This window comes from Mizuhopecten yessoensis, unplaced genomic scaffold, assembly GCF_002113885.1.
Source record: "Mizuhopecten yessoensis strain PY_sf001 unplaced genomic scaffold, ASM211388v2 scaffold9651, whole genome shotgun sequence".
NCBI classification, from domain to species: domain Eukaryota; kingdom Metazoa; phylum Mollusca; class Bivalvia; order Pectinida; family Pectinidae; genus Mizuhopecten; species Mizuhopecten yessoensis.
Window position 1 is genome coordinate 637,925 of NW_018408154.1, and position 23,165 is coordinate 661,089.

General features: G+C 35.6%; 2 protein-coding genes and 1 long non-coding RNA gene across 3 annotated transcripts in view; 1 reads left to right on the top strand and 2 right to left on the bottom strand.

Annotated features, from left to right (window-relative positions):
- Nucleotides 1-5,420: 5,420 nt before the first annotated feature.
- The window catches only part of LOC110458604, a 47,510-nt gene continuing 29,765 nt past the window's right edge, over nucleotides 5,421-23,165 (bottom strand). The window contains exons 2-11 of the mRNA XM_021510382.1: nucleotides 22,472-22,537; nucleotides 22,028-22,151; nucleotides 19,098-19,231; nucleotides 17,419-17,512; nucleotides 16,995-17,119; nucleotides 15,694-15,781; nucleotides 14,647-14,960; nucleotides 13,987-14,080; nucleotides 8,905-9,182; nucleotides 5,421-7,880 (exon numbers count right to left, since the gene is read on the bottom strand). Of these exons, the coding sequence (XP_021366057.1) occupies nucleotides 7,813-7,880; nucleotides 8,905-9,182; nucleotides 13,987-14,080; nucleotides 14,647-14,960; nucleotides 15,694-15,781; nucleotides 16,995-17,119; nucleotides 17,419-17,512; nucleotides 19,098-19,231; nucleotides 22,028-22,151; nucleotides 22,472-22,537 (1,385 nt within the window). The 3' untranslated portion in view covers nucleotides 5,421-7,812. The remainder of the gene's footprint in view (nucleotides 7,881-8,904; nucleotides 9,183-13,986; nucleotides 14,081-14,646; nucleotides 14,961-15,693; nucleotides 15,782-16,994; nucleotides 17,120-17,418; nucleotides 17,513-19,097; nucleotides 19,232-22,027; nucleotides 22,152-22,471; nucleotides 22,538-23,165) is intronic.
- Nucleotides 9,456-11,851, top strand: LOC110458605. Its single transcript, XM_021510383.1, has 5 exons — nucleotides 9,456-9,991; nucleotides 10,313-10,408; nucleotides 10,935-11,049; nucleotides 11,286-11,434; nucleotides 11,759-11,851. The coding sequence occupies exons 1-4, from the start codon at nucleotides 9,611-9,613 to the stop codon at nucleotides 11,414-11,416; spliced, it is 723 nt and encodes a 240-aa protein (XP_021366058.1). The 5' UTR covers nucleotides 9,456-9,610; the 3' UTR covers nucleotides 11,417-11,434; nucleotides 11,759-11,851.
- LOC110458606 lies at nucleotides 12,448-13,965 on the bottom strand. Its single transcript, XR_002463812.1, has 3 exons — nucleotides 13,310-13,965; nucleotides 12,805-13,026; nucleotides 12,448-12,538 (listed from the first exon to the last, which is right to left on the bottom strand). It is a non-coding gene; the product is annotated as an uncharacterized LOC110458606 (long non-coding RNA).

Sequence of the window (23,165 nt, forward strand, 5' to 3'; positions counted from 1 at the left end):
ATAGGGAGATACTAAGAAACTCTTTTGTCATTTCTTTTATATTTAACCATCTCGTGTACTTTTTTTGTGTGTATAATTGGTATTTAGTACAGTATGATTATGGGTGAAACTAATCTGTTAAACAATACATTTAAATGATGAGAAACGTTACAAATTCTAACCTAAGTGTCATCATCTTCTATGTGATCAAAATCAAAGCAAAAAGTGTTTAAGGATGAACGTAAAGCACAAACATGGGATTGCACATTACAATTTGGTGATAAAATTATTGCTAACGTGTGTATACGAACCGCGCCACTGCAAAGGTAAAACTTTCAAATCACAGAAAAATGAATAAGCCTTAGCGTCATACATAAATAGAGACAAAACATAAACGGGATCCCAACCGACACCTGAGGATACACGTATCATCAGATACCGAAGGATAAGCGTTTCAACCTACGAGGTACCTTTCAACATCTCTTGGTTAATCAAGGAAACACATTTATGATGTAGTCTCCGATGTTCCCCATTCTTGATAGTCAGTGGCGGGGTTGGTTATATAAACACACTTTACTCCTCTTTATAAGAAAATAACCAATAATCCTCAAATTCTTGAAAATAATGTAATTAAGCGGTTTTATACTCCTCCATTTCTGTTTCAACTGCAGTTTGGACCAATTTTGACTTCAATCTAATAGGCCCCTGGCATCCCGTATGAGTCCTAGAAGGACGAAACCTTCGTCTGGTGCAGTGTTTCATTTTGGTATGCTGTATCTACATGTAGTACCAAATTTCATAGATGCAATCACGTGTGCTTCTCACGTTCAGTCATCTCATAGCTGGATCATGTGATCATTAATTTTATTTAAATGTTGTCTATAATTATCAGTATTGCAAGACTATTTTGCATTCCCAATGCCAGGTCCTGGTGCCCGTTCCTCACGCATCTATCAAGATTATACAAGCACTACTGATATGAAGAACAGGCTGTGTAGTAACTATGTTCCTGTATCAATAGGGAAACTGGTATATCCCTTTTAGAAAAAGAAGTCGAAATGTATTGTCATAAACTTTAAATGGTCACATTTGGCATGGTGTAACCATTGTTGTCGTATTGCAGTTAGATATCAACACATGAAGCAACCGTGAAAGAACCTGCTGTGTCCTTATTTCCAAGTTGCTTGGTATATAACATATGCAAATATGTATCTCAAACTCCTTATTTATCACTGATAAAACATTAACAAGTCTGAATATAAAATTTAAAGGCCCGGGCACGAATACTGTCTTCATTCTCCGATAATCCTTGTATGAAGTCATCTTTGTAAGAATTCAAAACAGATCAGGAAGAAGTGGCTTAAAGTAAGCCTAAATATAAGGCAATCTACCTGATTTATGTTATCCTGGTTGCATACACTATGGAGATGCGGAACGTCCCAAGGAATTAAAAGATGGCGTTTCAAAAACCAAATGTCAATATATACACCTAATTCATTACTAAATTGAAATAAACCTGTTCTTCCCTTATTTTTTAAAAACTCGTTTAGTTACCGGGCTTTACGCATCTGCCCTTCTGCTTCAACAGTAGTTTATACTAATTTGGATGTCCACCTCTTTGACCCCTATCATCAGTAATGATTTTTAGAAATGAAACAGCTGTATGGTTCGGTCTAATCAATATTTGACATACGGCATCGATTGTCAAATTTTAAAGGTACGATCGCCTGTTTATGTCTTTCTTTCATATTTCGAGATACAAGGCAGTGTACTCTGCTGGTTGATGTTTTTGTCCTAGAGGTTAACGTAGCGTTAATAGCCCCAAGTATACTGAGTAACTCTTTCTAATAACGGCATGGTTCATAATATACACACCTTACTCATATTATTAAACTGAAATTAACCATTACTCATATATTTTTTTAAACTTATGTAACTTAGAAAATTGACCAATCTCCCCTTCTTTTTCACCATGGGTTAAGACCGATTTAGATTTCTATAAATTGGCACCCAGCTTCTCCTATGTGTTAAAAGACGAAATAGCTGAATACCACAGAGTAAATAATGTATGGGTGTAAATACCATTGAATGTGTCTTACGTTCATCTTTCGAGATACAAGGCGGTAGAATCTTCAGTTGGGTTTCTCTGTTCCCAAAGTTTGACGTAACCTTTATTATATTTATTATATCTTTTTATTCAATTATCTTTTTTTGAATGATAGCACAGTTCCTAATATGCACACTTAACTCATTATTTATATTAATGAACCAGTATTTCAATTAGTTTTAAGCATTATATGATTAAGGGGTAATGCGCACCTGTCTTTCTATTCAAATAGTTCAGGCCTGTTTAGATGTCACAATTTTTGGCCCCTATGATCACCTTTGAGTACTTGAAAGACGAAACCGCTGTATGTCGTTGTGTATTTAATTTTTGGTTTACTGTATTTATTACCAAGTTTAATTTGTGCAAACACCTATGAGTCTTACGTTCATACAAGGTGGAAAACTATGCTAGTGGATTTCTTCGTCTCCCAGGTGACCCTAAACCTGTTCACGTCCGATCGGGGAATCGAACCCCAGCCGCCTTAGTGAAAGGCAAGTGCGCTGACCACTGCACCACCCGCCAAACCTACCAAAGGTGTTTAATCCTCCTTCCCTTCTGTTTCAACATTGGTTTAGACCCGTTAGGATTACCACCTATTTTCCACTAGAATCACCGATGAATCCTACTATGATGAAACAGCTATATACCGCAGTGTTGTTATCTTCTGGCATACTGTAATTATATTACTAAACTTTATAGGTACAATATGTACAATCACACGTGTTTGTCCTACGTGAACCATGTAACAGAAGCAAAAAAAAAATAAGGCGAACAAAATAAGGTATTTTGTGACATTTAAGAGACAATTTATTGTGTTACATTGACATTTTAATTGTTTATCCAAGATTCAAACCCATTTATAAAGTACGTAATGTAATTACTTTCGATCTTAATATGCATAACAATACATTTTATCCGAATTCTATACCCTGTGAACCTTGACGCATATGATTTTTCTCTGAAGCGCTATGATTTTGATAGTTTCAAAACAGGCGCCGGTATAGTCACTTGAGTTTTGTATTAAAATGACCTGGACGGATGTCCCTCTGATATCATGTCCGTGTCCTGAGTCAGTATCCGTCGTGATCTGAGGTAACAGGCGGCGTCACCAGTAAGTCGATAGGTCACCAATAACAGTTAAGATGGGAGCATAGTTAACATGTTATGCAACACGTAGACACTGAAGGGAAATTCATTTAACAAAGGACATCAGACAAACCGTGCTAAAGTAATTAAAAAGAAAAAAATATGAAGATTGGTTTAGTTCTTTGTGTTACGTCCAATTAACATTTAAGGACGAGTCAGGTTTTAGTGGAGGAAAACAGGAGTACCCGTACAAAAACTATCGGCCTGCGACCAGTACCTGGCGACTGCCCCACTTATGACTCGCACCTGCGACCCAGCGGTGGAGGGCTAGTGATCACAAACGGTCAGATGCCTTAACAACTCGGCCACCGCGACCCCCTTAATATTAAGAATCAGCATTGTTTACTCTTAAAGGTTAAAAAGTAATACATCGTCCAATCATTAATATTATAGATAAAATTCATGTCTCCTGTCTAATCTAAGATTTTAAAAACAGTGAATAATTCTATATTGATATTAGGCAACATAATAATTGACCAACAGTTTTGCAGCATGAACGACATATACAATATGAAAAAAATAATGGTTATAACGGATGATATCGTATACGATAACTGAGATTCAAGGTTTTCCAGAACAAAATTAGGAAGTTATCAGAGTCTGTATTTGATTGATATCACTATATTTGATTGATATCACTACATTTGATGTCCGCCGTTTAAGACTATGTAATTAGTGCTTGTAAGGACACTTGTTTATCTTTAAAGAAAAAGTGTCCATGCTTCAATTTTTTTATTTGATACACCAAATGATTGGAGGACAAAAGTAGGATTAATAAATATCTCGACTCTAGAGAATTATATATGAGTAGAAGTAGTATCACCAACAGTACAAACAATGTTTCGAGATATCGTCTACATTGGGCCCATCAATTCACTTTGACTTAAACTAAATACAGGTGACTGACACACCTCATTTCGTAATAGCTAAGATTGAATTTATAATTACATTTGTGATTAGTATTCGAATATCATGTTCATAAATTATACTTTCTCTATCTAAAGATATGGAAACACTGAGAAAGGTAAATACAATGTTTATTCAAGAAGCTCTGTCAAATAACATTTCAAACGAAACACTTAAAAATCAGAATGTGTTTTATTTGTGGTTACTTAAACTAACGGTATGAAATATAAAACAGTAACATAGCAAGCAATCAAGCAAAACTAACAAAACCATCTGTAGAAAAGATATTAATGATGAATCGGGTTTAACTAACAGATCTTGTGATTCTAAATGAAAAAACATGCTAAAAACGACCGATAAATTGCATAATGCACAGCTTAACAATTACTTATCTTGTGCACCGTCCCTTTTAATGGTATGTGAATGCTATGATATTTATGACTATACCATTTATTAGAACGGGGTTATGTTTAAAATGACCTTTTGTTTAAAAGAGGTACGCATAAACAGATCTTTTCTGTACGAAGTTATTTCGTTCAACATCACACGATTAGCAAAAATAGTAAATCCTCGTCGAAATTGTTCTCATTAAAGTTATCAGTAAATCTGGATATGGATATAAACTTAGTGGATATGTTTCTGAACTTTGTATTCCGACAAAGCTGATAAAGGGATTATTTCAGAAGGCCAATGAATAACCATACTTCCCTAGGACTTCATCTTCAGGAATAGATTAGAAGATTGGAATGCCTTTCAGCCTTGTGCTATTCGAGTTCTCTTTCTTTTACTACTTTCGTACTTTGGTTTGGTTCCTTCCTCCCCAATATCGTTGTCCTAGCAGTAATGTAGGGAGGATAGGAAACAAGCACAATCACTTTCGAGATAGATACATCTTTTCACTTGTTGTGAAGCATATACATGCAATTAAAGTCTTATTTTCTATAGTACATTGACATTCCATATAATTTATTTATCTTAAGTTATATCATAATATCCCTCTCATTCCTACTCCAACACAAACACTTTATAATTGTATATAGATGATGATTGCGTCATAAAACCATGAATTCCTGTATGACTAGACATGTATAGTACAGATTTGTGACTTAAAGTTTCAGATTATCATTGCAAAAGTGACATCTTTCATATACATTTCTCACAGTGAGTTGTCAAATTGAGTGTTAGGAGGACGAAACAGCTGTGCGGCGCAGTATTAATTAATTTTCAGCTTACTGTATCTATTATTTTTAATGGTCCAATTTACTGTGTGTGTTACGTTAATCTTTCACGATACCGGGTGGTAGACTCTGCTGGTGGATTACCTAGCCCCCGAGGTTTGCTGTAACCTTGATGGCCACAGATATCTCTTTTCAGTAGTGGTAGGGTACATAATATAACACTTTACAGACCATTTAAACTGAAATTAAACATAATATAAACACTTTACGGACCATTTAAACTGAAGTTAAACAGTACTCCTCATGTTTTTAATTCATAATAAAGGAGTTTTACCCCCTTGTCCCTCTTTTGCAACAGTACTTATAATTTGAGAAATTTGGATTTCCAACATTTTGGTGTAATTCATGTTTAGCTTACTGTTTCTATTACTTAAACTCATTTCGTTTTAACTAGCACGGTTTTCGCTTTGAGGCCGTTACATCAATAGGATTTATTTTTGTTGTTGCTGTTATTTATGAATGCGTATTTGTTACCGTGTTTCATACCAAATCCTCACAATCGCTTTATGAAATTTTTGTTTGCATACCACTATAAAACGTCATGAAAGCCCCGACAATAGCTTTTGATAGGATGTTAAACAATACTAAACCAAACTAAACCAAACCAGTCCATTTACAACTGTATAGACACCCTTGTTTAACATGTATGAACAATCATGTACTAAGCAATCATGAACTTATGAACAATGTCCTATATGTTTTGTCTTGTAAGAAAACCAAAGAAAAACCGTCCATCAGCGAAACAAAGCAATGCGTCCGATAGCGACGCCTCAAAATAATGACACAAATATAACCACGTGAGATACCAACAAACGATGAGGTTATGGATATTGTTTTTAACAGCGGGTTATAAGTATGCAGTATGGCCATTTGCTGGCCTGCTGGCGACAGAATTCCCTGATGATGAGATGGTTTTAAACTGGATTATAGAAAAAAACCTGAAGAAAAAACTAGATGTAACCAGCTCGTTAACGAGAAAAAAATGATTATTAGACTTTAACACACCGACTTTAACTACTGATTTATTAACATTAAAAGTAAAAAATAACAAGTTATTTCATGAAAACGAAAATATTCTTATAACTACATCGGTATTGTTCAAAATGATTCTCAAACTATATATACATATGCATTAACAATACAATCATTCATATTAGTTTTGAAAAAAGCAGCTTATGTATAAATATTATATTCTTCTATAATCCGAAATATCTCATAAAAAATAATCTTCAAGGCTTCAAAAAAACCGAAGGACAAATAACAGTTCGATTGGGTGGATTTAAGACAAGGTTTGCTTAGATGGTATCAGAAGCTTGACGCGTCAATCGTTAGACCAAGAATTTTACTTACAAAAAATGTACATATCCTGATTCATAATACCAAAAATAATTACAAACATTGATAGCGATATGCATAGCATCAGTTGGCATGTAACAACACACCGACGTCACACAGTGTCATACATTTTACATGTATGGATTTATTTTCTTTCAATACTTCAATACTTACATGACATAAAAGCAAGCATTTAATTTAATTTCTGAAAACAGCAAATATTTCATATATAGAATAGAAATATACACTTAAATCAAGATATAACCAAACAATAACTCCTAATAAGGTTCTAGGCCACGTGTTTAAACAGTGAAAACACAATACTTATTTTAGCAACACCACGCATCATCTGGTTTCAATAAATTTGAAATAGATACATTAACACCAATAGTTCCCACACTAACACCAGTAGTTCCCACACTAACACCAGTAGTTCCTCACTAACACCAGTAGTTCCCACATTAACACCAGTAGTTCCCTCCCCTGATTCTCTATCGTACTACATGTAACATTGATTCAGTATCTTTTCTATGCACTTAATAGTATAGAAGATGGAATGTGTGTAATAACTAATCTACATGTCATGTGATACAAGTGAAATATGATTTCAGGCAATTTTGGCGTGACTTTATAATAAACAATAGGATATTAAGTAAGTGTTTTGGTAAATAATCTATGGAAAAACAGTGACATTTTTGCTATTATCAAATTATAGATGACAACATATCCCAGCAGAAAAATTGATACTTCCTACAAGGAGGCCATACCGTCGTAGTATTAAAACACGTATTGAAACAAAATGACAATGATTTGGTTCCTTGTTTATCATAAGTGCATATTTTCCGGCTTAACGTTACCACTGATATGGTGCATGACATTGGATTAAAATATATTTACTGTACGAGATGCACCATCTAGTCATTGCACACTTCCCGTCCTTATGTATTTAGATAACGGTGATTAACAGTTAAGATGAGTCCTGTTTCCGCTGATCTTCTACTTGGTCTTTAACATGTCATGTGTTGATACGTCACTCAGTGTGACCCAAATCTATGTATGGAATGCACTACGTATAACTCGAGATCTGTACCTACTACAAACTCATACAAACATATGTATAACACACAGCAAAGTCACCATGACAACTGGAAACACTCTGGCCTTGTTCCCTGAAAACAGAAATGTGAATCATATTACCAGTATTTGTTCGTTTTGAATTAGAAAACGTCAGCCAGGATTCATGTCTTTATCTTCCAAACAATTAACTTCTTAAGACATTTGTTATTCTGTGTGTAGTTAACTTACAGTATAATCATATATTAGTACCATCCCAGATTAATCGGCCTGATGGAACTTATTGAAATAAAATTGTGTGAACTGAACATATTCATTTCGAAACAACCTTCCCTTCAAAATAAATAATTTAAACAAAACAATAAAAATAGCGGACGAATATTTAAATAAAAAGTCTAGATGGAATTGACCATGCAGAAAAGTAAAATATCAAGACCATCAGACGACCATCATGGCTCATGAGCTAGTCCCGAACATAACAGTACAGCCATGCATATATCATTGGCGTTTAATTGATAAGAAATTGGTCAGGAGGAACTTCAAAGAGAGTAAAATTTGATCTGTCCCGTTATCCCTTAGTGTGCGCGCGCAGCTTATCTGCTCTACGATGGTTCTGCATCATTCACACCCATGCCTAAAGCAAAATGATTCTACCCAAGCGACAACGCACTTTGTTTGTAAAATTGTATTTCTCTTCGGTTTACAGGATTTCTTCATACATAATATAGTCGTTGGTGGATGTTATCACAGTTGCCGTACCACGACATAATCTCTGCACAATGCACTCAAAATGTCAACATATAACACTAGTTAAGCCATGGGCTTGAGTGGTGCACTTACAGCATTGTATTTTGTCCTACTTTCCCTCCACTATACAAACTTGCATGATAAGAGTATTTCCGGTTATGATGTGTAATTAAGTAAAGCACAAAATAGTGAAATAAGAATCACACAATATCCATTTCTTAACAAGCACGCATTTCATTCTGGTGGTAATAGTTTTTACCCAGGGAGTTTACTTTTTCATTTCATCAAGAGCTCATATCCCTTTACTTTTGTACGGGGACAAAACAATCTTATCATGCAAAATCTTAAGAAGTAATTGTGCACGTGTTTTACCTGTGTTACATGGCATGATACCGTAGTTATGTCCTGTACACCCCGCGTTCTCGTCATCCTGGTCCACGTGCAGCACGTTCCGCTTACTACACTGACTCTCCACAAGTTGTGCAGTCTGGTTCAGCCCGGTGTTACTCAGTCCAGCACGTGCACATGTCCTTACATCCGAGGATGTGCAAAACGTGTGAATTGATTTAGGCATGTTGTGCATCACACGAAATAGTTTACACATCTCGGAAATGGTGTTACACAGACAGGTCGCCGTCGTTATTGCATCTCTGAAAACAGAAAAGTTAACACATTTTTGAAAACAGAAATCTAATACATCTCTGAAAACAGAAAAGTTAACACATTTCTAAAAACAGACAAGTTAAGAGTAACTGTAGTGCTGCAATATTTTTCAAGTAAAGAAAGATTGATAAATAGAACACTCAAAAAAATCACATTTTTATTTTTTTTTGCAAAAATACCGAAGTTGTAACCTTTTTACTAAATTTCACACCTGAGCGCAAATCGGAAAATCTCCGATTTTGACCTAGGCCGGAAGTGACGTAGCAGCGGTGACCCAAACTCAGGTAAGCTCGGGTAGCCATTACGAAACACTATCAAAACATCTTCGTCATGTCCGTGATTTACAAAGAAAACACGCCGGTATCTCGCTGTGGTCGACGTTGTGTTGCAGGAGGATGCTTCAATACTACTATCAATGGAGTTTCCATGCATACTTTTCCTGCAAAGAGACTTGATATTCACCGACAATGGGTTGCTTTTGTGTCAGAGAAGAAAACGCAAAGATTGGGAGCCGACTCGTCACACAGTGTTGTGCAGTGCCCACTTCGAGGAAGATTGTTTTCCACTGAAATTCCGGTTAGGACTGTTAGAATCAAGTGGGAAGACTGTGAAGTCCTCTTCACTAGAAGAAGATGCCGTCCCTACTATTTTCAATACTACAACGACACCGACAATGTCGACACCGACCATGCTGACACCTCGTGGGAAACGTCCCTCAAGCCCCGAGACTGATTTGACAACACCGAAGACTGTGAAAAGGCCTAGGTCGGCATTCGTTAAAAGGGACATCCAACGTGTGAGTGTTTATATGTGTTTCCTATATAAATATATTATCTGTAATCTTGTACTGATGACCAATGATTTCTACACGTGTAACCTGTTTCGACGGAAATCCTATTTCGACTTTTTTGGTTCAAATTAATGTGACACTGTTCAGGGCCCTGTGTGAATGTGTAAAGGTAATAGCTTTAAATCTCAATACCTTAATAATATGTCAATATCTTAGTAATATGTCAATCTTAACAAATTATAAAACAGAAATTTCCTAAATGAATTGCATTACAAAATATTGATATTAAGGGGACATCTCTATATCATGCTTATTTACAAATTGCAGTTGATCAGAGAGTATGAAGAACGTGAGCCAGAAGATGCTTCATGTCCACAGGCACCGACACATATTGAAGCAGATGACCTAAGCTCAAGTATGGAGGTAAGGTATTTTTTTTATCTTTGTGTAAATTGATGACACGCAATGATTGGCCCCAATTAGTTGCTAACAAAACCAGTCTGATTTTTTTAAAAATAATATTGACATTTTTATTCTATGTTAATATTATCTAACCTAGTCAATGGTAAGAACACAAAAACCCGCAAGGGATCAATGACTTTTGACCAGACATGGATAAATCCACTAACTTTATTTACCCTGCCATGGGAGGTTGCGAGTCACACTAGAAAATAATCTGGAGGTCCTTATAAAAACTTGACGGCTCTGTTAGTCTGATGTGCATGATAACTTCCCTGACACAACCTGAACCTTGCAAAATAAAATAGTAATATTTTTTTGAACATAAATAACAATAATAAACATACAAAAGAATTATATCCTGATCTCTAACTGTATAAAATAAAAACTAGCTCTTGAAGATTGAAAATATTTATTTTATCAATGTACCTTGTATGCTCAATGGCCATAATGTTTCATAATTGATATATATCATGTTTCCTTTTTTCAGGTAACTGTTGTCTCAGTGGAGCCTAAAACTAAGTCTGTGGCTTCACAGAAGAGTTTAAGTCGGCCATCACAAAGATCCCACTACACACAAACAAGATATAAAGGAAAGGATAAAGGTAAATCACCATACACTACATGCACATGTAGTACAAATTCTTAATTATTCTCAAACCAATGTAAATATTGCCAATATATACATGTCTATAATATAAAATTAATAAATGTATAGTTTTAAAGTTATTTATTTTTTTACTATTTCACCTATGTTTGATGACACTGTCAGTAAGATATTCGTTGTCAAGTGTAGATTTGTTTTCCCTTCTGATTTAGATTGCTCTTTTCCCTTCTGCAGATTGTTGCTGGCTGCACTGCACTTCAATGAGAAAGTTTCGAGAGAACAGGCGTCACTTCAAAATGGTGAAAAGAGATACAGAATCACATTCCCCAAGCAAAAGAATGGTGACTACACAGTTCGACAAGTGAGAACAGAGTGCACCTTCAGTAAGTTATATAATTATTTAATTTCATTCGTAATTTTACTTTAGAAAATAATTCAATGGTTTCAAACTGCCAATGACAGAATATGCCAGAATGATTTTTTTTTTGCTGGCATGTGAAGTTGATGGTTGGTTGGTTATTTTTTTTTGCTGCTTTGAGAACGAGTGTTTTATATATATGTTATTATGTGGCAACTACAAATTTCTGTGTTCCCATATTTTCAATAATTTATCATCTTGTGCATTTTGATAGCACTTTATGCATATTAAAACTAGTAAAAGAGCAATCATTTAAAAGGTCTAATATCTCTTTCTTGTCATGTTACAGATTATGTTACAGATTTGATGAAAGCAACCAAGGAACGGGTGAAACTTTTACAGATTCCCAATTGCGAGGTTGTTGGAGAATCGCCACCACCGCTATGTATGAACTTTGTTCACCCAGAGAAGTCCGAAGCTGTTTCTGGACTAATGTCCAGGTTTAGGCACTAGCCTACAGTTGAGACTTTGGTGTCTTGGATTATGAATCATGCATGTAGATATGGAGACTACACATGTTGGACTATTCAAAGTGCTGGCCCCAGTTGTTTAAAGATACTTTTTATCAGTTAGGGAAAACTATAACTTGAATACAACAAAATCAAGAACACCAGAGATCATTTTAATCATTTTACTTGATTTTTTGAGAAAAATAAATGATGTCTTTTGAGGATTAGTTATAACCACCACTTATATCTCTAATAACATTTGAGCAACCGGGGCCTGGCCTTTTACATTTTAATAATTGTGATGTGTTTGAAAATAATAAAGAGACCATATGTTGGTTTTATATGATATTTAATGTAGTAATGGGAACAAAATGTCTACATAAATATCAAACTGACATAAAAAAAACAGTAGCTAATTTAATCATAAATAAGCATACAAATAAGAAAGTGTTCTGTTGTTTTCTCATTCAAATTTAAAGCCATTGTACTGTCCGTCCGGTGCAGGGAAAGCATTCCTGATACATGTAACAGCACATGCTGGGAGTCGTACACGAACATGTCGACCAAGCCAACCCCAGCACCATCTCACAAATTGACGAAAGGCAATATATCGATTTCTCCTGGAAAAAAAATCATTATCTTGCATAAAAAAGTTGGCATATATGTAAATCTTCCAATTCTTCATTTTCAAAACAGACTGGTAAGAACTACTTTGAATAAAGTGGATAGACTCTTGCAAAATTGCTGAAAATTTCATATATTCTTGGGTTTTAGTCATCTTTCACAATGCAGTGTTTTGTTATTCTGTGTATACATTCAGTTAGATTGTGAAACATTGAAAAACAAATTAAATAATAATGATTAAATAAAATGAGTGTTTACTTACTTGTTTTCATCGTCTGTCAATTGACCATGGTACTGACGAAATGTCAGGTATGCTGTCTGCAGAACATAAATATTCAAACAGACAGCATCAAATCCAGGATGGAGAGTGATGCATGATAGGTCACCTGGAATGGCATCCATCATGACTTGGACCTGGTCGACTTCTTTGCAACAAATACTTTCCACTTCGGTAGACATTGCAGGACAGTGTCCGCATCTACAACTGAAAATTGAAGGAGATGTAATAAGTTTTCTTTGAATTTGTAGACATATACTTTTTTATCAAGGTACTTTACACTGCCATTTGAGCGATAGCTGTAAGGACCTAGAAAACCGGTATCCGTCCATAGTTTCTAGTTGTATTGCGCCAAATCTACATTTTTGTGTAATGTGACAACTGAATTTTCTATACACGTTACTTAGCGAAGAAATGCTGGTAGGCTAATCTTTCTTAAAGTCAAAAAATGGTCTAATAATCAACCTAATTTGCGTCAAAATAAACTTACCAATTGTTGCTTCAAAGTCGTATGGTTTGGATCTCGGGCTCGTGGTCGGCCACTGAAGTTTCCTCGTTTGGGTCGTCATCCGTCTCTGGTTCGAACATGTAAGGCTGTGTTACTCCGTCGTAGGTTGCCCCGTCCATCTCAAAGTTAGATGAGCCGTCAGACATGTATAAATCAACAGATTCTTCGTCGCTTTCTCAGATCGATACGTAGGTAACGTTATTCGCCATGATGCCGGTTTTTCTTGTGTTCCCGTTGTGACGTCACCAATACGTGTGCACAACTTTTAGCGGCGCGCGGTACGCTTGATGAGCATATGGAAACGCAGGTAAAACGCTCAACTTCTACCTGTCGTAACTTGGTAACCGGTCCAGCGATTTCGATGCGGTTTTCGGCAACATCATTATATAAACACAAGGAATGTTTTATTATCGGTTACTATTTGCACTACAGTTACTCTTTAACATATCTCTAAAACCCGAAAAGTTTAACAGTTCTCTTGCTTCTCTGAATCAGAAAAAGGGCATGACTCTATATAAACATTAAGGAAATAAGTTGGATTTAATGCACGTTTATTGCAATATGTTATTTCGAACTTAAGATTTCAATACTTTGATTCATTGCTGATACATGTTCCACCTCCTTCATTCAAAGACGCGTTCGTTTAAAATCTAACTCACACGAGGACTTCCGGTGCAAAATTCTTCTCGTCCATGGATGAAAGCTTCCACAAACTGTCCGCACTGCATGATTCTATGTGTATAGCGGGCAGAGCTGGAATACAATCGTATGTTTTACGAACCCAGAAAGGTTGGTCGTAAAATACTACTCATAAAATAGTCTAGACATTATCTAAAAAAATCTTTTGTTTTCAAACATATTTTAAAACTGATCAGTTGAACACTTATTTACAACGAAGTCGTGAGTAAAACAAAACATAATTAAATCTACATTGTACAGCTGAGAAAATAAAGCGATAGAAAGTAAACTGTGACGTCAAAATAGAAAAATGACACGTGATTCTGACGTCATACCTTCCATCACAGCGTATTTTTGATGGGTCAATAACAGTGACAAAGGTCTTATAATTGAGTTTGTTTGTTTTCAATCGTTTTTGAGCTATTGCAGTTGGTTTAATGAAGGTATAAACTATTTGTTTCACTGAAATAGATATGACTGTATGTTAATAATTGTCTCAGAAAAGGGAAATTAGAGTGGTTGACCCCTACTTAAATCAGACCCCCTCGTAAATTCTTTTGAAAATGGATTGATTAATTCATCAGTTGGAAAGGAGCAAAATTCTGATCGATCCGCACAGAATTTATATCTGAGATACTTACCTTGTGTGGTAGTTGTCGGTGTTGTTGTAGGCGTTGTCGTTGTAGTAGTGGGCGTGGTCGTTGTAGTTGTGGGCGTGGTCGTTGTAGTTGTGGGTGTTGTTGTAGTTGTAGTTGTGGGCGTTGTTGTAGTTGTAGGCGTGGTCGTTGTTGTTGTCGGTGGTGTCGTCGTTGTTGTTGTTGTTGTTGTAGTGGTGGTAGTACATTGTACATCCACCATATCGTAGCTATAGGTCGACTTGTAAATTTTGAGAAGTTCCATAAACTCCGGACAAACGGAATGCGTCTGTAGACAGAGTTTGAACTCCCAGTGAGATCTGGAACCAACATCAGTATCAAATCAACTCATGGTCAAGAATAAAAGTTTGCAAAATTTCGGAAAAACCTCTTTCACATATTTCAAAATTTAAATAGGGATTGAACGGCGTTTTTAAAATGTTCATGCCGGTATGAACGCAAATCGGTTGCATCCAAATTGCTTGAAGTCCGCTAGGGCTTCATGTTTAATATTGATGTAACCGCGTTCATACTCAAATGAAATGCATTTCTGCTGGTAATGTTCATATAGTGTGTTGCAGCGCAAATGTAAATATAAGAATGAAAAGTCCTTATATAGGATTAAGATAATGAAAAAAATACACTCTTCAAAATAAACTCCTAAAGAACCTCATAAGTGGTGAATGGCTTAGAGACGGTTCCACGGTTTTTGTTATACATACAATGTATGTATATATATAGTCAATTTTACAACAATATTTAAACAAGTTATAAAAACGTATACTATTCAACCCGGATAGAAACGCGCATGGGGTTGACATTTTCACGTCCGATCGGGGAGTCGATCCCCGGTCGTCTTGATGAAAGGCGAGAAAACCATTCACTGCACCACCTCACCAACTAGACACAGAATGATGGTCAACGAAGACTGGTATGGAAAAGGATTTTGAAGATTTTAACTGCTGCCAAAATATACTTGTTTTGTTTGACTGTAAGGTGTGAAAACGTTAAGCATGGTATTTACTGTACATGATACTATCATACTGTACCCACCGACACTGGCTCGAGGGATCTGTGGTATCTTCAATGTGAGGAAGACACGACTCTATTGCAGTGACCGTGTTGTCCAGCCTCAAACAACCTTCGGTGAAGAAAGATAACGACACATGTTAAACAAAGATATACCTAGGGTTCAGCAACCGTCGACAAAATGTAAAACAGCGTCAAATAAAACGACAAAACATATGACATCGCCAAGACAAAACATCTTGTAGCGTCAATACCAAACGATATATTTTTCAGTGTCAATACACCGCGATAAATTAGAAGGCCATCTTTAAAATGTACCACGCCGAAACAAAAACATAGAAATGTACCACAGCGAAACCAAAACACAGACAAAATTAACCACAGCCTCACCAAAACACGGACAAAATTAACCACAGCGTCACCAAAACACAAACAAAATTTACCACATCGTTACCAAAACACTGACAAAATGTACCACATCGTTACCAAAACACTGACAAAATGAACCACAGCGTCACCAAAACACTGACAAAATGTACCACAACGTCACCAAAACACAGACAAAATGTACCACAGCGTCAACACAACACGAACAAAATGTACCAAAACGTCACCAAAACACTGACAAAATTAACCACAGCGTCACCAAAACACGGACAAAATGTACCACATCGACACCAAAACACAGACAAAAGTAAGCACAGCGTCACCACAACACGAATAAAATGTACCACAGCGTCACCAAAACACTGACAAAATTAACCAGTCTCAACACAACACGAACAAAATGTACCACAGCGTCACCAAAACACAGACAAAATGTACCACATTTCCACCAAATCACAGACTAAATGTACCACGGCGTCGCCACTTCACAGACAAAATGTACAACAGCGTCATAAAAACTCTGAAAAAATTAACCACAGCGTCACCACAACATGGACAAAAAGTTCCAAAGCGTCACCTAAACAAGAAAATAAAATGTACCACATCGTCACCAAAACGGACAAATTATACCACAGCGTCACCAAAACACGGACAAATTGTACCACATCGTAACCAAAACATGGACAAATTGTATCACAGCGTCAAATATGATGACAAACTAAATTGTATATATTTCTGATTCTTATGTTAATATCGCGGAAGTCTTAAAGATAATATTAATAAGAGATCACAAAGGTCACTATGCATAAGTAATTGTATACACCGTTCTACGATGTTGGTATATGCGGTAAAGACACACGTACACTAGTTAAACACCTACAACGTTAATTAATGTACCCTGTACTGTCAGCCTCTGTTGATAAAGCGAAATCACTTACCGGTTTTACAGAACTGTTGCCAAGCCAACACAATATCCGGTTCCAAAAGGGACAGGTAAAATGGTTGCTCGAACTGACAGGTCTGTAGCACTGTATCAGCGCACCGTAGACTATCTTTGAACGTGCTGAAAATGAATGATATAATATCTTGTTAGTTTGAAAAGATTGATATGGTGCTTGATACCAATATAAGGGAGACAATAAGTTAACACGTTGAGTGGTGTTTTACATATAATAGTACATAGACCAGGAACACAAGAATCTTGACAGACTATATCTATGGCAGGTACACTTCTATGCATGGTTAGGGATGGATTATAAAATATTGTATTTCAAACTTGTGCTTCGCCTATTGTTTTCATTTCAAACAATAAGTAATATAATTTCAAATTAAATATAATTTCTAAAACTGTAATGTATTTACCTGCAGAAATTCTCATATTGTTTTGTATTTTGTGTGATGACGTTTGTTGCAACCATCTGTGTACAGGAGGGAAACGTCTGGTAAAGGAGGCAAGCTACAAACAAACAAATACAATACCCTTTAACGTTAGGAAGATAGTACGAGGTGGTACATACTGAATTACTTTTCATACAATATTAAAGGTATGTTACTAGGTCAGCTAGCTTGGTAGCTCTTGCTAATGGAGAAAGATTATGTGACATAGCATCATTTATGCACTTTCCGTCCTGTCACATAAACAACCAAAAGAACATATGAGTGAAAAAGGTCACCGGTTGGTGACTTTTAATATATTTTCAAACAAATAATACCCAAACATGACGATGTCAAACATCTGACAAGTACAGCATAGCATTATCATATATAAAGTAAAACAAATACATTAGTTGGTGGCCATAAGCCTTAGTGGGGGTTGGCAAACTCCGCCACTAAACCAAGATGTGCAACATTGAAGGTTTCCCCACAAAGGCGTTGAGCGCGCCATTGAGAAAATTTGTAAACAGCGCGCCATTGAGAAAATTTATAAACAAAAAGGTCACACAGTGCAAAACTATTGTGTTAACCATTCTAAGTACAGACCTAGTCTGGTATACCTTCCGAAGTTTTTAACTCTTATGTACAGCAAACTACATTGTATTATGTCTTATCAAAATGAAATTAGTGAACGGAATAGAAAACGTCAGTTGTATCCAGGTATACTAATGACAAGTAAAACAGTAAAATACCACAACCACATCATACAACGAATTTAGCCTTTTGCGACTATAACAATAATTTAGTTTATAATTTGTAAAAAAAATCTTGGTTGGTCAAAGTGTGACAGTCGACTTGGCAACATTGTAAACAATTAAAATTAAAATTAACTTCAGGAAACACAATCAACAGACCTTTTATAACATAAGCATATCAAGATATGTGTATCGGGAGTATTTTCTATCATTCCTGTACTGAGGCTTAGCTGTGTATGTGTACATGCTCTGATATGTAGTTCATGAGAAACTGAGGTGTGTTTTGTTACTGTCCAGTTATGACAATTTTATAGCATCCCTATCCACAAAAAATATTTACTTGTATAATACTACATTATTTATAAATTATTGCTTTCATATGAAACTAAAAGATTAGATAAACAACTCATGGGTCATACAAAAAACACTATTGGATTTCGAAATCGAAATGTACAGAAGGAAGGTAACTCTGGGATATCTTGACCAAAATATTCAAACTATCTATCAGAGTTACCTCCCCTCGTTTGTAATGAATTTTTATGTAGGCAGTAATACTCATATATAAAATGTGCATAAATAGCACCACTTCATTATTTCATGGCCGCAGATTGACAGTTTCATGTAAGCATTGTTGCTGGTATGCTTACAGAACCCCGCCATTGAATAGTCTAACTTACACATGGCTAGCCTAGTTCAATGCTTCATGTAAGAAACACCCTGTGCGTATGTGATTAACCTTATGCTTTCTCAGTTTCATGTTTACCCATTCCCAGGGAAAATCCTGGAATTTGAGAGCAGTGGGCCATTTTCAGCAACTTTTTAGTCAAAATCAAATAGTTTTAAGGGGTCAATGGCCTCATGGCCCCTCCATGCATTTCTATAATATCAACAGGAAGTGTCGTCCCTACAAACCTCCAGTGCAGGCGTTGTCCACGTCCGTCCGAGTTTCCTTCCACTGAATTCGGAGGTATTCATACTTATTTACTCCACACTGCTCCGTGTTGGCACGGTAACATTCGATGTGACTGTTGTTCAATAGTGATGTCCTATAAAGAAAACCACGATAAAGCTGTATCACACACAAGGAATTGATATTATAAATTTTCAAATAAATTACGTATTTTATTTCCTGCCTTGATAGCAGACATGTTGATTGCATTGAGTTGGTGAGCTACACACTTTCCTGGAATAGACAGGATATATCATTGTGTTTTTTTCGTGTGTTGCTTAGAAACCTTATCCTTCCGTAATACACAGTTTCCACTCAAGCCTCTTGTCGAGTTTCAAGGTGTTTTCATATTATTTTGATGTCTTCACATTTATTGTTGTTGCTGGGTATCTACTTGTATCAATTTGTCCTTCTGTGTTGAGGCCGTGGTATATTTTGTCATTTTGTATTTAGGCTGTGGTATATTTTGTCCTTCTGTATTAAGGTTGTGGTATATTTTGTCCTTCTGTGTTGAGGCCGTGGTATATTTTGTCCTTTTATATTAAGGCTGTGGTATATTTTGTCCTTCTGTGTTGAGGCCGTTGTATATTTTGTCATTTTGTATTTAGACTGTTGTATATTTTGTCCTTCTGTATTAAGGTTGTGGTATATTTTGTCCTTCTGTGTTGAGGCCGTGGTATATTTTGTCCTTTTGTGTTGATGTCGTGGGATATTTTGTCCTTTTGATTTTAGGGTGTGGTATATTTTGTCATTTCGTATTAAGGCTGTTGTATATTTTGTCCTTCTGTGTTGAGGCCGTTGTATATTTTGTCATTTTGTATTTAGACTGTTGTATATTTTGTCCTTCTGTATTAAGGTTGTTGTATATTTTGTCCTTCTGTGTTGAGGCCGTTGTATATTTTGTCATTTTGTATTTAGACTGTTGTATATTTTGTCCTTCTGTATTAAGGCTGTGGTATATTTTGTTCTTCTATATTAAGGCTGTGGTATATTTTGTCATTTTGTGTTGATGCTGTGGTATATTTTGTCATTTTGTATTAAGGCTGTTGTATATTTTGTCCTTTTTTTGTTAAGGCTGTGGTATATTTTGTACTTTTTTTGTTAAGGCTGTGGTATATTTTGTACTTTTTTTGTTAAGGCTGTGGTATATTTTGTCCTTTTTTTGTTAAGGCTGTGGTATATTATGTCCTTTTTTTGTTAAGGCTGTGGAATATTTTGTCCTTTTTTTGTTAAGGCAGTGGTATATTTTGTCCTTTTGTGTTAAGGCTGTGGTATATTTTGTCATTTTGTGTTGATGCTGTGGTATATTTTGTCATTTTGTATTAAGGCTGTTGTATATTTTGTCCTTCTGTGTTGAGGCCGTGGTATATTTTGTCGTTTTGTATTTAGACTGTGGTATATTTTGTCCTTCTCTATTAAGGCTGTGGTATATTTTGTTCTTCTATATTAAGGCTGTGGTATATTTTGTCCTTTCGTGTTGAGGCTGTGGTATATTTTGTCCTGTTGTGTTGAAGCTGTGGTATATTTTGTCCTTTTGTCTTGAGGCTGTGGTATATTTTGTCCTTTTTTGGTGATGCTGTGGTATATTTTGTCCTGTTGTGTTGAAGCTGTGGTATATTTTGTCCTTTTGTTTTTAGGGAGTGGTATATTTTGTCATTTCGTATTAAGGCTCTGGTATGTTTTGTCCTTTTTTGTTAAGGCTGTGGTATATTATGTCCTTTTTTTGTTAAGGCTGTGGAATATTTTGTCCTTTTTTTGTTAAGGCAGTGGTATATTTTGTCCTTTTGTGTTAAGGCTGTGGTATATTTTGTCCTTCTGTGTTGAGGCCGTGGTATATTTTGTCCTTTTTTTGTTAAGGCTGTGGGATATTTTGTCCTTTTGTGTTGAGACTGTGGTATATTTTGTCCTTTTGTGTTAAGGCTGTGGTATATTTTGTCCTTTTTTTGTTAAGGCTGTGGTATATTTTGTCCTTTTGTGTTGAGGCTTTGGTATATTTTGTCATTTTGTGTTGATGCTGTGGTATATTTTGTCATTTTGTATTAAGGCTGTTGTATATTTTGTCCTTCTGTGTTAAGGCTGTGGTATATTTTGTCCTTCTGTGTTGAGGCTGTTGTATATTTTGTCCTTTTGTGTTAAATCTGTGACATTTTTTGCGATCCAACTGAATTCTACCTAATGAAATATTTCTAAAGTTTATTTATACAGCAAGACAATACATGTCGCTTTTCTCATTTACTGGCTGTGCAGACGCACACCGGCCCTAAATCAAGATAGATGTTGCTATGCGAAACCGGTAAAATTAGAGTAAAGTTTCGTTGTAATATATCTGATTTGATAATAATAAGAAAGTAAGGGCTAAGTAACCTAGATCAACAATAAACTATAGATGATGTGTCATTTCAAAACGTTCTTTAAAGTTATAATTGAGTTAGACATGCAAAGTTTAAACATTCAAACTGAAAGTACAATGGTGGATACAACTGAAATATTCATTAACGTCACAAGGCACTTGCTTTTACATAACCTATATATATCGGTAAACTATGTTACTCAGACATTAAACTATGTTTTTTGTGCATTCCAATAGCCACAAATATCTGAGAGAAAACTTGATCTTCAGATAATAAGTGACTGACATGTTACAAGTCCGAACACCTGTTTTTACGGAAGTATCAGCTTTGTTGCCTTTTTCTTAATTACGTGAAAGTCCCTAGGTACCACTTTAATAGTTTATGTGCAAGTTTGTTATATTCAAATCACATATATAAATTCTGATTTTTAACCTTTTTTATTGGAGTCTATATAACTTATCAGGGGTTGGAATTTTTTGTGACTATAGCATCTTTAAGGGGGCTTGTTAAACTATAAGTCTGTACGAGTTCCTACGACTTACCTACACAGCTCCTCCGTTTTTGCAGTTATGATGGTTGATGATATCACTTCATCACTTAATGCCTGCAGGTCAAGTGCGCATGTCTCTGCCTTTCTTACGTCACAGGGTACCATAACCACGCTAGCTATTAATCGAGATAAAATTGTACGTTAGCTACATTATATCTGATATTGCGTCTTTGTGAACATTCAGTCACTTAGCTTCAGTTCATGTGACGTCATTACCATCATGAAAAAAAATGGCGCCATTTAATATTACGTCATAATTAAACAATTGTGCATCACGTGTGTTTAGATGACTTTTGTCGATATGCTATAATTGGAGATCAAACTGTAGTAATGTACAGTCAATTTTATGATGTCACAACTGAAGGTTAGAAATGTTGAGTTCATAAACATCAAATTATTATGTCACACACCAAACAGAGGACCAATTCATACTCACCAAACTGTGATGACACACAGAAGAGAGAAAGTACCACTATCGTCACCCAAGGCCGTTTCTTCAAATCTGTAAGGAGACGTTAACTATATATTCTAACGAAAGGTGTTTCACATTACTGTATTGCTGTTCAATTCCGTACAAATTTCTCCAATATAGTGATGGCAGTATGCATCTATATAGCCATTTTTACAATGTTTAACACCTCGTCCTTGTTGTTTTGCATTCAAGTAAGGTAACATCTGGACCTGGTGAGTGGCTGTGCTGATGTTATATTAGAACATAGGGAAACTGCATAGCAAACCCTTTAAACATTCTATGTGACTATACATTTTTTTTTATTATTCCTTAAACTGCATAACAAAGATTTAAAAAAATCTAAATGACTATACAGTTACACACCGATTATGATGGAAACTACATAACAATACTGATGGTTGGTATCTTTGGACGCACCCATTTATAAAGTAATAGAGTTGTCTCTTTGAACGAGCTTACGTGTAATTTTGTAAAAAATACACTGAATGTCACCAAGACAATTCATATGAACTAAGCTATTATTTATACTATAAAAGGAACCCTGTTTTTATCTCTCGAGAAGCTACACCAGCTCATGTTGACGTCAACACTACCTGGAAAAGTACCAAAGTAGCACTCAAATTATTTATGCATTACAGGACGCTTTCTAACAGGTCAA

Coding starts and splice junctions, on each gene's coding strand:
- LOC110458605 (XM_021510383.1), top strand. CDS start 9,611: ATGGAGTTTCCATGCATACTTTTCCTGCAAAGAGACTTGATATTCACC. Junction 9,992..10,312: donor TTAAAAGGGACATCCAACGT/GTGAGTGTTTAT, acceptor TACAAATTGCAG/TTGATCAGAGAGTATGAAGA. Junction 10,409..10,934: donor ACCTAAGCTCAAGTATGGAG/GTAAGGTATTTT, acceptor TCCTTTTTTCAG/GTAACTGTTGTCTCAGTGGA.